The sequence below is a fragment of the Acipenser ruthenus genome, chromosome 4, assembly GCF_902713425.1.
Source record: "Acipenser ruthenus chromosome 4, fAciRut3.2 maternal haplotype, whole genome shotgun sequence".
Lineage (NCBI taxonomy): Eukaryota > Metazoa > Chordata > Actinopteri > Acipenseriformes > Acipenseridae > Acipenser > Acipenser ruthenus.
The window spans coordinates 106271517-106290898 of NC_081192.1; the positions used below are offsets into that span (position 1 = coordinate 106271517).

The 19382-nt window shown below is 41.4% G+C and overlaps 1 protein-coding gene across 1 annotated transcript in view; it reads left to right on the forward strand.

The window, feature by feature from the left end:
* The window catches only part of LOC117400304 (WD repeat-containing protein 48), a 45312-nt gene that overhangs the window by 14400 nt on the left and 11530 nt on the right, over window positions 1–19382 (forward strand). The window contains exons 8-15 of the mRNA XM_034000059.3: window positions 5965–6189; window positions 6795–6869; window positions 7035–7137; window positions 7911–8008; window positions 8097–8204; window positions 9809–9905; window positions 11904–11999; window positions 13609–13714. Coding sequence (XP_033855950.2) covers window positions 5965–6189; window positions 6795–6869; window positions 7035–7137; window positions 7911–8008; window positions 8097–8204; window positions 9809–9905; window positions 11904–11999; window positions 13609–13714 — 908 coding nt within the window. The remainder of the gene's footprint in view (window positions 1–5964; window positions 6190–6794; window positions 6870–7034; window positions 7138–7910; window positions 8009–8096; window positions 8205–9808; window positions 9906–11903; window positions 12000–13608; window positions 13715–19382) is intronic.

Sequence of the window (19382 nt, forward strand, 5' to 3'; positions counted from 1 at the left end):
GAAGATGTCCAGCAGTGCCATCAGCTCAGACTTGGCAGAAAACAGTGGGACCCTGGTACCCCCATCTACTGTCCGGAGAAGTCTGGTCAGAAGTGGCCTTCATGGAAGACTTGCGGCCAAAAAGCCATACCTCCGACGTGGAAACAAGGCCAAGCGACTCAACTATGCACGAAAACACAGGAACTGGGGTGCAGAAAAATGGCAGCAGGTGCTCTGGACTGATGAGTCAAAATTTGAAATATTTGGCTGTAGCAGAAGGCAGTTTGTTCGCCGAAGGGCTGGAGAGCGGTACACGAATGAGTGTCTGCAGGCAACAGTGAAGCATGGTGGAGGTTCCTTGCAAGTTTGGGGCTGCATTTCTGCAAATGGAGTTGGGGATTTGGTCAGAATTAATGGTCTCCTCAATGCTGAGAAGTACAGGCAGATACTTATCCATCATGCAATACCATCAGGGAGGCATCTGATTGGCCCCAAATTTATTCTGCAGCATGACAACGACCCCAAACATACAGTGAAAGTCATTAAGAACTATCTTCAGCGTAAAGAAGAACAAGGAGTCCTGGAAGTGATGGTATGGCCCCCACAGAGCCCTGATCTCAACATCATCGAGTCTGTCTGGGATTACATGAAGAACACACATTGCATATTATTTATATATCTAGTTTCACGGTTGGTCAACTTGGAATAACCTGTGAGAGTTTATGGAATATTTGTAGACAATCAGTCTGCAAAGACAACTTTTCAGAGTCTGCTTTTGTAAAATGTAAAATTAAAATAACAGAAAACACTTGAAAGAGTTCCCACTTGATCACTATCTCTGTGTGACCTTAAATAAGCAAACCTGCAAATTCAATAACTTTCCAGTCACTTCTGTAGAATCTCCATGTGTACTTGTTTTGTAAATCTATCTGTGAGTGAGAGAGCACGTGCGTTTACTTTTAAATGAATGCATTATAATTGTACAACAACCAAGCTGGTTAAACTGTAATGCTTATTATTAGGAGTTAAAGAATAAACCATGTGTAACATTAATAGATTTAAATGTAACCTAAAGATTTATTTACAATACAGTATTTTGATATGTCCAAGCAGCAACTATATTTATGTTGTGTGTGTCACTGGGGTGAGTTATAAGTTGGAGATTCTGGGGTAACAACACCTTGGTAACGCAGACAAGGAAGCCAGACAAAGTAATTATCAAAAGGAGGTTTAATTATTAATTGTACAATTAATTTTTAGAATACAATTAATTGTATACTAAAACTATTAAAAGCAATCAAATTTAACTATGCAAAAACACACTATTAAAATGGCTAAGCACATAAGCAGGGGTGGAATAAGACTCCCATTGTATAGCAGTAGCAGCCATTTTGGGTTTTCTGACCTGCAGACTTCTTCAGTACAGTTTATACAAGGGCCTGCAGTTAGTAAAACCTGAAATGGACCATCCCTGCATATGCAATTAACAATAAAAGTAATAGCTAATTCAATAACAGCAAAGGTAACAGTAACTATAGCAATAGTATTCAAAATTATAGTTGTATCAATAGCAGCAATGTTAGCAGTAGCAATAGAAGTAATACAGCTATATAAACAGCAACAAGAATGAACAGAATAGCAATAGTTTAAAACAATTCAAATATCCAGGATCCCGCTTCTCAGTGTCCTGAAGCAGTGTGAACTCAAGCAGGCTGCAACAGCTCTAGAGGGAGGGGTGTCGGCTGGACACAGAGGCGTTCTATAAATAATAGTGCAGAGTGAATATACAAAATCATATTGTGATTAAATAATAGTGCAGAGTGAATATACAAAATCATATTGTGATTAAATAATAGTGCAGAGTGAATATACAAAATCATATCGTGATTAAATAATAGTGCAGAGTGAATATACAAAATCATATCGTGATTAAATAATAGTGCAGAGTGAATATACAAAATCATATTGTGATTAAATAATAGTGCAGAGTGAATATACAAAATCATATTGTGATTAAATAATAGTGCAGAGTGAATATACAAAATCATATCGTGATTAAATAATAGTGCAGAGTGAATATACAAAATCATATCGTGATTAAATAATAGTGCAGAGTGAATATACAAAATCATATTGTGATTAAATAATAGTGCAGAGTGAATATACAAAATCATATCGTGATTAAATAATAGTGCAGAGTGAATATACAAAATCATATCGTGATTAAATAATAGTGCAGAGTGAATATACAAAATCATATCGTGATTAAATAATAGTGCAGAGTGAATATACAAAATCATATCGTGATTAAATAATAGTGCAGAGTGAATATACAAAATCATATCGTGATTAAATAATAGTGCAGAGTGAATATACAAAATCATATTGTGATTAAATAATAGTGCAGAGTGAATATACAAAATCATATTGTGATTAAATAATAGTGCAGAGTGAATATACAAAATCATATCGTGATTAAATAATAGTGCAGAGTGAATATACAAAATCATATTGTGATTAAATAATAGTGCAGAGTGAATATACAAAATCATATTGTGATTAAATAATAGTGCAGAGTGAATATACAAAATCATATTGTGATTAAATAATAGTGCAGAGTGAATATACAAAATCATATCGTGATTAAATAATAGTGCAGAGTGAATATACAAAATCATATCGTGATTAAATAATAGTGCAGAGTGAATATACAAAATCATATCGTGATTAAATAATAGTGCAGAGTGAATATACAAAATCATATTGTGATTAAATAATAGTGCAGAGTGAATATACAAAATCATATCGTGATTAAATAATAGTGCAGAGTGAATATACAAAATCATATCGTGATTAAATAATAGTGCAGAGTGAATATACAAAATCATATCGTGATTAAATAATAGTGCAGAGTGAATATACAAAATCATATTGTGATTAAATAATAGTGCAGAGTGAATATACAAAATCATATCGTGATTAAATAATAGTGCAGAGTGAATATACAAAATCATATCGTGATTAAATAATAGTGCAGAGTGAATATACAAAATCATATCGTGATTAAATAATAGTGCAGAGTGAATATACAAAATCATATCGTGATTAAATAATAGTGCAGAGTGAATATACAAAATCATATCGTGATTAAATAATAGTGCAGAGTGAATATACAAAATCATATTGTGATTAAATAATAGTGCAGAGTGAATATACAAAATCATATCGTGATTAAATAATAGTGCAGAGTGAATATACAAAATCATATCGTGATTAAATAATAGTGCAGAGTGAATATACAAAATCATATTGTGATTAAATAATAGTGCAGAGTGAATATACAAAATCATATCGTGATTAAATAATAGTGCAGAGTGAATATACAAAATCATATCGTGATTAAATAATAGTGCAGAGTGAATATACAAAATCATATCGTGATTAAATAATAGTGCAGAGTGAATATACAAAATCATATCGTGATTAAATAATAGTGCAGAGTGAATATACAAAATCATATCGTGATTAAATAATAGTGCAGAGTGAATATACAAAATCATATTGTGATTAAATAATAGTGCAGAGTGAATATACAAAATCATATTGTGATTAAATAATAGTGCAGAGTGAATATACAAAATCATATCGTGATTAAATAATAGTGCAGAGTGAATATACAAAATCATATCGTGATTAAATAATAGTGCAGAGTGAATATACAAAATCATATTGTGATTAAATAATAGTGCAGAGTGAATATACAAAATCATATCGTGATTAAATAATAGTGCAGAGTGAATATACAAAATCATATCGTGATTAAATAATAGTGCAGAGTGAATATACAAAATCATATCGTGATTAAATAATAGTGCAGAGTGAATATACAAAATCATATCGTGATTAAATAATAGTGCAGCGTGAATATACAAAATCATATCGTGATTAAAGCAAAATAAATAATAATACACATGAACAAAAATAATACAAATAAATCAATAATAAGGTGCTGAAGCACACCTGCAACACTTGTAGTACTGTTTTTGATATGTTGTCCAAACAACTAGATTTACAGTAGTTTTTTTATGTTGTCCAAATAACAGCCTACAGTAGTGTTTTGATATTTCCAAGCAACAACTGTATTTACAGTCCTATTTTGTCCAACCAATTTTATTTTCCCTTTTCTCTCTGCCATCTCCGCTTTTCCATGCCTGGAGTTCAGACCAGGTCATTTCCTGTGTCATCCCCTGATCTTTGTAAAGGTTAAACACCCTGGCAGGACAATAGATGTATTTTTCTGTTTGGTCCCTGTTTTAATGCCAATCTGCAGAACAATCGGCCAGACCTCTTTTTCTGCTCTACTCTTTGCTTTGTGGCATCAACACTTTTGTAGAGCAGTAAAAGTACCTGATGGTCCCTTCTTTGGTTTTCTTTAACTGCTGTTGCTGCTGATGTTGTCTGTCCATAATTTCTTGCACAGTTTTTTCAATTGACTCTGGTGTTAAGGCAGTGGATGGAGCAGTAGATGTTAACAGCAGTGCAGGTGGGTTGACAGCTGCAGGTGACACGGTTACCACTGGGACCTGTACAGTGGCACTGCCTTCAGTTAAATTATGCCACAGCAGCTGAGTCTCCTGGAGCTTTTCCGGACTGGTGTTGAGGGATGAGCTGGTGTTTTTCATCTTTGCCAGGTGTTTCACATACCTAGATATGTGCTGCTTGGTTGTTGGATGAAGCACATTCTTTGGATCTATGCAGGAGCTGTTCAGCCATGGCTGAATAATCGTGGTCAACCAGTCTTAAAGGTGTTGTGTGGATTTTCTTTCCAGTAGGCACCTGAGGAAGGGGTGGTGGAGATGGTCTTGCTGGTAGATGAAAGGAAAAAAACAGCAACAGCATGATGTAGTTTACTATATAAGTTATTCTGTCTCTTGTATAAGAGATATCATTGCGCTGTTTGCTTAGCCTGAACTGTTGTGCTTTGCTTTGTGGTCCACGTGTGAGATGACATGTCTTGTACATTAAGAAACTCTCTTCACACTGGTTATTAACTTATTATAAATTAAACAAATAGAAAAGCTAGCCAGCAAATATTTGTTTTGTTCTTGCACTTGTCTGTTTGGCACTTCTTTATATCTGCACAGGTTGCATTTGCTTTAATTGTAATTCAATTGTATTTGCTTTTACTTGTAACTATATTTACACTTTAAAACTTTCAGTTAACTACACTGTCTGTAATGCTTTTTAAACGATATTTACATGGTTATACTAGCACATAACTTATTGTAAAGTATTGCAATTACAATTGTAACTGTAAGTCAACCTGGATAAGGCATCTGCTAAGCAAACAAATAATAATAATAATATAAAATTAGTTATAACCGCATCAATCCACATTAACGGTATTTGGAAACAATATTAGTTTTATATAATATAGTTAGAATAGCTCCTTTTTTGACATTTACTCACTCTTCTAATATTAAACAATAACAACAATAAACACATTCTTACCTATTTCACTCCGAGCTACGCGAGCAAGTTATGTTGTTGATATCTCACTCACTGTAAGTTTAGGCACAGACCTGCACAACGGCGCCAAACCCATGTAGCGGCGGCGGCAGCAGCAGTATTACATCCGTAGTGGTTTAGTACTACCATAGAGAATGAATGGGAAATCGTTTAGGGCGGTTTAGCTAAACAATTCTCGATCGCCGCGCGGGTAATGAATTGCTGTTCTTCACTGCAGCGTACAGTCTGCTGCTCTCCTTGCCCCCGCTGTGCTTTTCACCACTGGTCATATTGTGATTTCTTTAGTTTGTTTAAAAGCAATCGAGCACTGTGTGTTGCAGGAAGTACGCGCCAGCCTTGCTAAAATACCTAAAAACAAAGTTTGTACTTTAAGAGAACGTTGCACTTGGATAATGGCAGGGCTGTGGCAGGCACTGGTTGTCCCTATGATTGAAATGTCTGTTCTCTGTGGTGCAGTGTTTATCAGGCAGCTCCGATGGGACAATCCGCCTGTGGTCCCTGGGCCAGCAGAGATGTATAGCCACGTACCGAGTCCACGATGAAGGGGTCTGGGCTCTGCAGGTCAACGAGGCCTTCACCCACGTTTACTCGGGAGGACGGGACAGGAAGATCTACTGCACAGACCTGCGCAATCCAGACATCAGGGTGCTCATCTGCGAGGAAAAGGCATCGGTTCTGAAGGTAAGGAGCTGCTCATTGGGAAGATGGGTGCCCGACGCCTTCTCTCTGCTCCAGTTCAAGCACGGTAAGCCATGTCCATTTCAGAGACCTGGTATTGATTGTACTAAATCTAATGCCAGGCACGAGAAACTGTTTTTAGAAGGCAAGCAAGGCTTTTTAGCGTTTAATCGCACAAAATGCAGTAGCTGTAATAGATACATTTGTGTTAATTGAATAATCAAATTTGTGAGTTAATTAAATAAACACCATAAATTGGTTTTAAAAAATATATATTAATGCATTTGCTGAAACAGCAATATAAGTGTTTAGTAGCTGAATATTTTTGGTTACTATTCATACAATTTCATATACAGGACTTCAGACGTGAATAATTCCAAAATTAATCACTTACATACTTTAATAATTGATCAGAACACTTAAAAGCTAAAAAAAAAAGAAACATAACCTTTTGTCAGATTGCTGTATCACCTGTTGTCGTACTGTAGGCCCCTTCCCAATTTGTCCTAGAATTACAACTGGCCTCACCCCTCCCCCCTCCCCGCAAAAAATAAAAATCTGAATGAAGTGTCTTTCTTTGGTGTCTTCATTCTGCTCTTGTTGTTTAGATGGAACTGGACAGATCAGCGGACCCCCCTCCAGCTATCTGGGTGTCCACCACAAAGTCCTCCGTAAACAAATGGGTAAGTACAGAGATGTTCTTAACCCATTGAGTGCCATTGTCCTCCTTTTAAGACAGGCTACTTTTGTTTGGAGCATTTGTAACTGGCATCTACCAGTTACTTTCATTTTCTCTTATTGTTATGATAGCTCACTCTCATTTTTGTTCTTTGTTCATTTTTCTTTAGTCCCTGAAAGGTATTCACAATTTCCGAGCATCTGGTGAATATGACAATGACTGTAGCGCTCCCCTGACACCACTGTGCACACAACCTGAACAAGTGATCAAAGGTGAGCTGTCTGAATTGATCAGAGGTGAGCTGTCTGAATTGATCAGAGGTGAGCTGTCTGAATTGATCAAAGGTGAGCTGTCTGAATTGATCAGAGGTGAGCTGTCTGAATTGATCAGAGGTGAGCTGTCTGAATTGATCAAAGGTGAGCTGTCTGAATTGATCAGAGGTGAGCTGTCTGAATTGATCAGAGGTGAGCTGTCTGAATTGCATTCCACTGACCCCCGGATTCAACATGTATACATTACACAATGTACCCACTGTCTATAGGGGAGAGGTCACAGTTAAATGAATGGCTTCCAAGGCAGTCTGTCTAAAAGTCAATTAAAGGGGCAGTTAGATCTGACAGGTGTCTAGGGCTGCTAGATTAAGCCTGGAAGAATTAACCCAGTCCCTCGAGAGCTTGAAGTCAGATGAATTTATCAGCAAAACCTTCTGAGATCAAGGTCTCCTAGGGAGTAGAGTCCTGGGGTAATAGATGACATTCAGTGGCATCAGTCACCTAGTTCAAACAGTTCACTGTACAGTTACTAACCACAAACAAATATGCCATAGGTATTGGACTGTATTATCCAATGTAATAACATGATTGTAAGCTTCCATCATGTCAGACTCGCATCTTTACTTGTGCTTATTACACTGGGAACTCTAGAATGCTTAAGTCGGTTTCAAATGCAGATTTATATTTGGCCTACAGGTTAAATGTGTTGTAGACAAATTGGAAGAGTAGGGCTGAGGATTTTTATGGAATGTTCTTTTTTGTTTGTCCACTAGGGGGAGCTAGTATTATTCAGTGCCACATCCTGAATGATAAGAGACACATACTTACCAAAGACACCAACAACAATGTGGCATATTGGGATGTACTCAAGGTGATTATGATGCGGTTCTGTTCATCGGGTTTTGGATTTACAGAGTCGTGGAAGCATGTTGTAACTCGGCATTTGTTTTTTTAAACAGGCCTGCAAGGGAGAAGATCTGGGAAAGATAGAATTTGATGAAGAAATTAAAAAACGGTTCAAAATGGTGTATGTGCCAAACTGGTTCTCAGTAGACCTGAAAACTGGGGTGAGTCTTGGTGTTTCCTCTATATTGTTAAAACTGTGTTTTACCATGAATTGCAGGCTACTGCAAATATGATTCAGTTACCAACAGTGCAGAATGGCTGGGTAGCATTTGCTCTCTCTTTTATCCAAAAAATGATTTTCCTAAGTGTTGAGTTCCAAGACTGGTACAATATCCAATGTAGTGTTGTCCTTGGCAGTCCTTAGCCAGAAGCCTGTTTTTGAGGGTAAAATGAAGAGACAGCGTCACACCCAGTCACCACATTGGTAGTAAGTGGATCATATTTGGGGTACCACAGCACTTGTGGGAGGGACTGTTCATTAAAATCTCTTGCATGTTTTTAAAGAGGAGATGATATTCTATTCAGAGATACCCGGGTGTAACAGGGGAGATCTGTGCTGACTATCTGGAGTATCCGTGGTTCTGCAGGACGAGGGCAGCAGTCTCGTAAGATCCGTCTGTCAGCCATGGCGATGACATGGAGAGGTGGGGAAGAGGGTGTGTTGGCTTTCCCTCTCTCCTGAGTGGCTGAGAGGCGGGCCTTGGGAGATTGCTCAGCCCATAAGTACTGCACTAGGTTATGCATTCGGGTGGCCATGACCGGGGAAGTCCAGTGACGCTAGCTGAGGAGGCGAGCATAAACAAACACCGAGAGCGAGCGAGAGAATAAAATCAGACGAGCGTGGCGGAGAAAGACAGCCAGCCTTAAATAAACTATTTATTAAAATACATGGTTACGTACCCGAGAGGACGTGTGTAGTTATAGGGGAACCTTGGCCACCCCAGTGTATAGTGCACAGCGACGCGTAGGACGGAGACCCGAGCTGACCGGCATAGCGGCAGTATGGGCACTGCGTAAGCAGCGTTTTTCATTTCGCCTTTGGTTTTCATTATTATTTTTGAGCACCTGTGAGTGTGCCTGCAATTACCTGTGTTGGTAACCTGTGGTTCTGATTACCGTTGCTGGTATACAGGACACAGACAACGGCGCCCTCTGCGGGCTAAAATAAATTAAAAAAGAAAACGAAAATAAATAAAACTGGGCACCTTTGCGGTGTTTACAAATAAAACCTTCTGTCTCCTGTGTGTGTCAGTGAATTGCCCACCACCCTTCCACAACGGGTATTTATTAAGTGAGGGGTCTGAGTGAGGAAAGACAGACAATACAATCCCAGGTAGGCTCGTTGCTCCAGGGGTTAAAGAACAGGGCTTGATACAAGGAGGTTCCTGGTTAAAATCCCGGCTCAGCCACTGACTCACTATGTGTGAGCCTGAGCAAGTCACTTAACCTCCTTGTGCTCTATCCTTCAGATGAGACGTAAAACCGAGGTCCTATTGGATGTGACTCTGCAGCACCCCCTAGTCTCTAAGTCGTGTTGGATAAAAGCGTCTGCTAAGTAATAATAATAATCCCCACCCCTAGTGTTGCAGTAAATCCTTTGAACACTACTGTAAGTGTAACTGTTAGTGGATTGCTAGTTAAAGGGTTCTTTTTGTTATGTAGTCTGAGGTTAAAGCAAGGCTGTTATCAAGCACTGCTGGGTTTAGCTGTGACCCATGTCCTGCTGGACTGTATTCGATTCTCTTGTATTGGATTTATTTTATAGATGCTGACAATCACTTTGGATGAGAGTGACTGTTTTGCTGCCTGGGTGTCTGCTAAGGATGCTGGGTTTTCCAGTCCAGATGGTTCAGATCCCAAACGTAAGTCATGATAGAGCCATATGATATTTCATGAATCATTCCAGCTGCCAGCTTCAGTGTTTCACTATGGAAACTCCTCGGGCACAATTTAAATGAAATTTAATAGAGAAAAGTGTAAAGTATTGCATGCAGGAAATAAAAATATGCATTATAAATATCATATGGGAGATACTGAAATTGAAGAAGGGAACTATGAAAAAGACCTAGGAATTTATGTTGACTCAGAAATGTCTTCATCTAGACAATGTGGGGAAGCTATAAAAAAGGCCAACAAGATGCTCGGATATATTGTGAGAAGTGTTGAATTTAAATCAAGGGAAGTAATGTTAAAACTTTACAATGCATTAGTAAGACCTCACCTAGAATATTGTGTTCAGTTCTGGTCACCTCGTTACAAAAAGGATATTGCTGCTCTAGAAAGAGTGCAAAGAAGAGCAACCAGAATTATCCCAGGTTTAAAAGTCATGTCATATGCAGACAGGCTAAAAGAATTTAATCTATTCAGTCTTGAACAAAGAAGACTACGCGGCGATCTGATTCAAACATTCAAAATCCTAAAAGGTATAGACAATGTCGACCCAGGGGACTTCTTTGATCTGAAAAAAGAAACAAGGACCAGGGGTCACAAATGGAGATTAGATAAAGGGGCATTCAGAACAGAAAATAGGAGGCACTTTTTTACACAGATAATTTTGAGGGTCTGGAACCAACTCCCCAGTAATGTTGTTGAAGCTGACACCCTGGGATCCTTCAAGAAGCTGCTTGATGAGATTCTGGGATCAATAAGCTACTAACAACCAAATGAGCAAGATGGGCTGAATGGCCTCCACTCGTTTGTAAACTTTCTTATGTTCTTAACAGCACCCTTCACTGTGACCTGTGACCTGTAAAAATGAATATGATCACTGCTACATTGTTTGTAACTTCTGGATATATAAATTATGTTTTCCCCCACAAAACCATTTGATCTGATATGACATATTCCTTAGATTTTGCTACCAGGGATGCTTTGGTTTTCACAAAAGCCTTAAGGGTATTGTTCCTGCTTATCTTTCAAGTCATTTGATATAAATAAATACAAGATTGCATCACTTTATTCCATTATGCAACCTATTCAAAAGTGTTGTAGGGTACTGCTCATGTGTTTCCCTAGCTGGCTGCTTAATTCCACTAGGTATTCAGCTGATGCAGAGTTCCTGTGTCTAAGACATCAGAAACAATGCTTCCCATGGTGGGAAAATAAGGTTTCCACTTGGCTAAGTATAGGGAAGCGTCTGGTTTGAGCTGTGAAGATAATTACATGGTGTGCTGGTAGAATAGAAAGCTTGGAGAAGCCTCCTGCTATGAGCAGAATGCTTGTTTATCACCCCGGTCACAGGGGTTCTGGCTCTAGAATTGATTTATCGGTTTGTGCCCATGTTTACAGCACAGGTACAGTCACATCTCTGCAGTGCAACAGCAGAAGCACTTAGATACTCTTAGATAAAGGGAGACAAGTCGGCAAAATCTGCGGTTCGTCATTCCAGCAAAAGCAGGTGATAAAATAAACATGCTTCCTCTACCACAGGGGCCACTTCAGGAAGACATGTCCCTCTGTCTTACCCAGCTGGACTGGAAACTAGAGATGTGCAGGTCATTCAAAAGACTTTGAGTTTGGTAGCAGTCCCAGAAAATATATATCAACCGGGGGCGAGTTTCACAAAGCAGTTCTAGGTAGCAGTCTGTTAAATCCAATTAACTTTCATAATCAAATGAAAATAAAAACACATGTATCCTTTAATCCTATAGACCTGCTGAATGGGTTTCTACTGAGCTTTATCGTATCTTAAAATAATGTTTTTCTAAGCTGGTAGCACTAAGATATCTTGCTGTCTAGCAGCCTGCTAAGTGCTGGCAGTGCTTTGTGAAACTGGCCCCAGAAGATCAGTGTGTGCAAAGAATCCTATTGGTGCCAGTGAATAAAATGGTGCATACAACCACATGTCTTTCCTTCTTTAGTAAACCTGGGTGGGCTGTTGCTTCAAGCTCTGTTGGAATACTGGCCAAGAACACATATCAACCAAGCGGATGAAGAAGAAAATGAAATAAACCATGGTGTGTATCTTCAGTTCCACCGGTTTGTTTAGAATATGCCATGCTGTAGAGCAGATATGACATGATCTGCAGAAACGTGAATCATGCTAACACGTGTCCTTAACACAGGAACTAGGAAGGCTGTCTAGGTCATTGTCTCACTAGTCACACAAAAAGAATTGTGGTAAACCTTTGACTTGCAGGTCAAAATAATGTTTAGAGCAGATGATCCAATATGGTAAAACCTTTCTGCATTACGTACAGCTTTGGCTCCTCTTGCTTTTGATGTAACTCTGGGAAATGGATGTAGGTCATCTATAAACAGGTCCATCTTCTGCAGGAGTATAATCGAAGACATGTTTTACAAACTTGGGTCATGCTCACCACCTTTCACCTGGCTCCGAGCCGCAGCTACGAGGATGATGTCTGCAGCGGCAGCCGATTTGAAGGATCGCACACCTTATTATGTATTTATATTTATTGCATTTATATAGCACATTTTCTACAAAAGTATCGCAAAGCACTGTACAGTACATAGCAGAAAAAAAGAACAAACCACAATACATGTGTATAGCATGTCACACGTACAACTGCCATAATCAGACCATTTAAATAACAGTATACACATAATACAAAAGCAGCAATTTTAAAGTTACATTAAAACCCACTAAGATAAGAAAGCTATATTATAAAAGTGCGTTTTTAGTCTTGACTTGAAAACTGTAACGGTCCCAGCTTCCCTGACAAGCTTCATCTGTTTTTCGTTCAATGATGACAGTTTTATATACTATGTATGAGTCTTCAGTCAGTTCTGCTTCCGCACTTCCTGCTGAGAATTTCTTATAAATCATTTAAGCTGGCAACTTCCAAGTGTTGTTTTAACTCCTCTAGAAAAATCTGACAGCAACTTTGAGCTGTGATCTAGAGTGGCTGTTGTGTTTTTGGTTTTCAGATGATAAAGACCTAAACTTTGACTTCAATTGAATTTGCTTCATGCTCTACACAATACATATTCGTATTCTGTGCTCACATTGTCACATTCGATAGTGGGTGTCATTACCAGTGTTCATTAACAGATGACCCTTTTACTGCTGCATTGCTTGAAATCCAGGCCCTCTCAGTCATACACACCACATGCTTTGTCTTAGTCTTACAGTTGGTGTACAGCTGTATTCTATGACTCCAGTTTGTTACAGGTGGTGTCCAGTCAACATTAACCATTTCAGTGCCACATTCTTGTAACCGCTGAACATGTTATTGATACAGAGCACTTGCTTTAATTGCCTTTACAAGCTGTATACAACTATTGTCTCAGTAAAGTTCCAATGAAGGTGATGTCCACTGTAGAAATCCAGATCTTTCACATTTCCATATTCCTCATGTTTTGAAACTATTCAGCCATTCTGTCCGATATGACATACTTGGTGCGACCCAAATGCTTTGTTTTTGTTCACAAAAACTCCTGTTTCTAGGTGTTTGGTGTTGGTGTTAGTAATGCATGGTGCTCGTGTCGTTTCATATCAGGTGTTTATTTGTGTGTATTGGTTTGCATGCAGGTGATGTGGTTCCCTGATTGAACCATTCAGTCTGTATAGCCACTGCTTTGTTTTCATATATACATGTTTTGTAGTTAACGGAGAACAGGAACCCCGAATACAGAAAGGAAATGGGTATTTCCAGGTGCCGCCCCACACGCCGGTCATCTTTGGTGAAGCAGGGGGGAGGACTCTGTTCAGGTTAGTAACCTGGCCCTGCTCCAGCATTACTGACACCTGAAGCAGGGTTTCTACCTTACTGGATAGCAATGACCAGCACCTTTCACAACCCATCAGCACCTTTCACAAACAACCAGCACCTTTCACAACCGATCAGCACCTTTCACAACCGATCAGCACCTTTCACAACCGATCAGCACCTTTCACAAACAACCAGCTCTGTACACAGCATCATCACCTTTCACAAACAACCAGCACCTTTCACAAACAACCAGCTCTGTACACAGCATCATCACCTTTCACAAACAACCAGCACCTTTCACAACCAACCAGCTCTGTACACAGCATCGCACCTTTCACAACCAATCATCACCTTTCACAACCGATCAGCACCTTTCACAAACAACCAGCTCTGTACACAGCATCATCACCTTTCACAACCGACCAGCTCTGTACACAGCATCATCACCTTTCACAACCGACCAGCTCTGTACACAGCATCATCACCTTTCACAACCGACCAGCTCTGTACACAGCATCATCACCTTTCACAACCAACCAGCACCTTTCACAAACAACCAGCTCTGTACACAGCATCAGCACCTTTCACAACCAACCAGCACCTTTCACAAACAACCAGCTCTGTACACAGCATCAGCACCTTTCACAAACAACCAGCACCTTTCACAACCAACCAGCTCTGTACACGGCATCATCACCTTTCACAAACAACCAGCTCTGTACACAGAATCATCACCTTTCACAACCAACCAGCACCTTTCACAACCAACCAGCTCTGTACACAGCATCAGCACCTTTCACAAACAACCAGCTCTGTACACAGCATCATCACCTTTCACAACCAACCAGCACCTTTCACAACCAACCAGCTCTGTACACAGCATCATCACCTTTCACAAACAACCAGCACCTTTCACAACCAACCAGCTCTGTACACAGCATCAGCACCTTTCACAAACAACCAGCACCTTTCACAACCAACCAGCTCTGTACACAGCATCAGCACCTTTCACAACCAACCAGCACCTTTCACAACCAACCAGCACCTTTCACAACCAACCAGCACCTTTCACAACCAACCAGCTCTGTACACAGCATCAGCACCTTTCACAAACAACCAGCTCTGTACACAGCATCGCACCTTTCACAACCGATCAGCACCTTTCACAACCAACCAGCTCTGTACACAGCATCATCACCTTTCACAACCGACCAGCTCTGTACACAGCATCATCACCTTTCACAACCGACCAGCTCTGTACACAGCATCATCACCTTTCACAACCAACCAGCTCTGTACACAGCATCATCACCTTTCACAACCAACCAGCACCTTTCACAAACAACCAGCTCTGTACACAGCATCAGCACCTTTCACAACCAACCAGCACCTTTCACAAACAACCAGCTCTGTACACAGCATCAGCACCTTTCACAAACAACCAGCACCTTTCACAACCAACCAGCTCTGTACACGGCATCATCACCTTTCACAAACAACCAGCTCTGTACACAGCATCATCACCTTTCACAACCAACCAGCACCTTTCACAACCAACCAGCTCTGTACACAGCATCATCACCTTTCACAAACAACCAGCACCTTTCACAACCAACCAGCTCTGTACACAGCATCAGCACCTTTCACAACCAACCAGCACCTTTCACAACCAACCAGCACCTTTCACAACCAACCAGCACCTTTCACAACCAACCAGCACCTTTCACAAACAACCAGCTCTGTACACAGCATCATCACCTTTCACAAACAACCAGCTCTGTACACAGCATCATCACCTTTCACAACCAACCAGCACCTTTCACAACCGACCAGCTCTGTACACAGCATCATCACCTTTCACAAACAACCAGCACCTTTCACAACCGACCAGCTCTGTACACAGCATCAGCACCTTTCACAAACAACCAGCACCTTTCACAACCAACCAGCTCTGTACACAGCATCAGCACCTTTCACAAACAACCAGCACCTTTCACAACCAACCAGCTCTGTACACAGCATCATCACCTTTCACAAACAACCAGCACCTTTCACAACCAACCAGCTCTGTACACAGCATCGGCACCTTTCACAACTGACCAGCTCTGTACACAGCATCATCACCTTTCACAAACAACCAGCTCTGTACACAGCATCATCACCTTTCATAACCAACCAGCACCTTTCACAACCAACCAGCACCTTTCACAACCAACCAGCACCTTTCACAAACAACCAGCTCTGTACACAGCATCATCACCTTTCACAAACAACCAGCTCTGTACACAGCATCAGCACCTTTCACAAACAACCAGCACCTTTCACAACCGACCAGCTCTGTACACAGCATCAGCACCTTTCACAAACAACCAGCACCTTTCACAACCGACCAGCTCTGTACACAGCATCGGCACCTTTCACAACCAACCAGCTCTGTACACAGCATCAGCACCTTTCACAAACAACCAGCACCTTTCACAACCGACCAGCTCTGTACACAGCATCGGCACCTTTCACAACCAACCAGCTCTGTACACGGCATCATCACCTTTCACAAACAACCAGCTCTGTACACAGCATCATCACCTTTCACAACCAACCAGCACCTTTCACAACCAACCAGCTCTGTACACAGCATCAGCACCTTTCGTAACCAACCAGCACCTTTCACAACCAACCAGCACCTTTCACAACCAACCAGCACCTTTCACAAACAACCAGCTCTGTACACAGCATCATCACCTTTCACAAACAACCAGCTCTGTACACAGCATCATCACCTTTCACAACCGACCAGCTCTGTACACAGCATCATCACCTTTCACAAACAACCAGCACCTTTCACAACCGACCAGCTCTGTACACAGCATCAGCACCTTTCACAAACAACCAGCACCTTTCACAACCAACCAGCTCTGTACACAGCATCATAACCTTTCACAAACAACCAGCACCTTTCACAACCAACCAGCTCTGTACACAGCATCGGCACCTTTCACAACTGACCAGCTCTGTACACAGCATCATCACCTTTCACAAACAACCAGCTCTGTACACAGCATCATCACCTTTCACAAACAACCAGCACCTTTCACAACCAAACAGCTCTGTACACAGCATCATCACCTTTCACAACCAACCAGCACCTTTCACAACCAACCAGCTCTGTACACAGCATCAGCACCTTTCACAAACAACCAGCACCTTTCACAACCGACCAGCTCTGTACACAGCATCATCACCTTTCACAAACAACCAGCACCTTTCACAACCGACCAGCTCTGTACACAGCATCAGCACCTTTCACAAACAACCAGCACCTTTCACAACCAACCAGCTCTGTACACAGCATCAGCACCTTTCACAAACAACCAGCACCTTTCACAACCAACCAGCTCTGTACACAGCATCATCACCTTTCACAAACAACCAGCACCTTTCACAACCAACCAGCTCTGTACACAGCATCGGCACCTTTCACAACTGACCAGCTCTGTACACAGCATCATCACCTTTCACAAACAACCAGCTCTGTACACAGCATCATCACCTTTCATAACCAACCAGCACCTTTCACAACCAACCAGCACCTTTCACAACCAACCAGCACCTTTCACAAACAACCAGCTCTGTACACAGCATCATCACCTTTCACAAACAACCAGCTCTGTACACAGCATCAGCACCTTTCACAAACAACCAGCACCTTTCACAACCGACCAGCTCTGTACACAGCATCAGCACCTTTCACAAACAACCAGCACCTTTCACAACCGACCAGCTCTGTACACAGCATCGGCACCTTTCACAACCAACCAGCTCTGTACACAGCATCAGCACCTTTCACAAACAACCAGCACCTTTCACAACCGACCAGCTCTGTACACAGCATCGGCACCTTTCACAACCAACCAGCTCTGTACACGGCATCATCACCTTTCACAAACAACCAGCTCTGTACACAGCATCATCACCTTTCACAACCAACCAGCACCTTTCACAACCAACCAGCTCTGTACACAGCATCAGCACCTTTCGTAACCAACCAGCACCTTTCACAACCAACCAGCACCTTTCACAACCAACCAGCACCTTTCACAAACAACCAGCTCTGTACACAGCATCATCACCTTTCACAAACAACCAGCTCTGTACACAGCATCATCACCTTTCACAACCGACCAGCTCTGTACACAGCATCATCACCTTTCACAAACAACCAGCACCTTTCACAACCGACCAGCTCTGTACACAGCATCAGCACCTTTCACAAACAACCAGCACCTTTCACAACCAACCAGCTCTGTACACAGCATCATAACCTTTCACAAACAACCAGCACCTTTCACAACCAACCAGCTCTGTACACAGCATCGGCACCTTTCACAACTGACCAGCTCTGTACACAGCATCATCACCTTTCACAAACAACCAGCTCTGTACACAGCATCATCACCTTTCACAAACAACCAGCACCTTTCACAACCAAACAGCTCTGTACACAGCATCATCACCTTTCACAACCAACCAGCACCTTTCACAACCAACCAGCTCTGTACACAGCATCAGCACCTTTCACAAACAACCAGCACCTTTCACAACCAACCAGCTCTGTACACGGCATCATCACCTTTCACAAACAACCAGCTCTGTACACAGCATCATCACCTTTCACAACCAACCAGCACCTTTCACAACCAACCAGCTCTGTACACAGCATCATCACCTTTCACAAACAACCAGCACCTTTCACAACCAACCAGCTCTGTACACAGCATCAGCACCTTTCTAACCAACCAGCACCTTTCACAACCAACCAGCACCTTTCACAACCAACCAGCACCTTTCACAAACAACCAGCTCTGTACACAGCATCATCACCTTTCACAAACAACCAGCACCTTTCACAACCGACCAGCTCTGTACACAGCATCAGCACCTTTCACAAACAACCAGCACCTTTCACAACCAACCAGCTCTGTACACAGCATCAGCACCTTTCACAAACAACCAGCACCTTTCACAACCAACCAGCTCTGTACACAGCATCATCACCTTTCACAAACAACCAGCACCTTTCACAACCAAACAGCTCTGTGCACAGCATCATCACCTTTCACAAACAACCAGCACCTTTCACAACCAAACAGCTCTGTACACAGCATCGGCACCTTTCACAACCGACCAGCTCTGTACACAGCATCGGCACCTTTCACAAACAACCAGCACCTTTCACAACCAAACAGCTCTGTACACAGCATCAGCACCTTTCACAAACAACCAGCACCTTTCACAACCAACCAGCTCTGTACACAGCATCAGCACCTTTCACAAACAACCAGCACCTTTCACAACCAACCAGCTCTGTACACAGCATCATCACCTTTCACAAACAACCAGCACCTTTCACAACCAACCAGCTCTGTACACAGCATCATCACCTTTCACAAACAACCAGCACCTTTCACAACCAACCAGCTCTGTACACAGCATCAGCACCTTTCTAACCAACCAGCACCTTTCACAACCAACCAGCACCTTTCACAACCAACCAGCACCTTTCACAAACAACCAGCTCTGTACACAGCATCATCACCTTTCACAAACAACCAGCACCTTTCACAACCGACCAGCTCTGTACACAGCATCAGCACCTTTCACAAACAA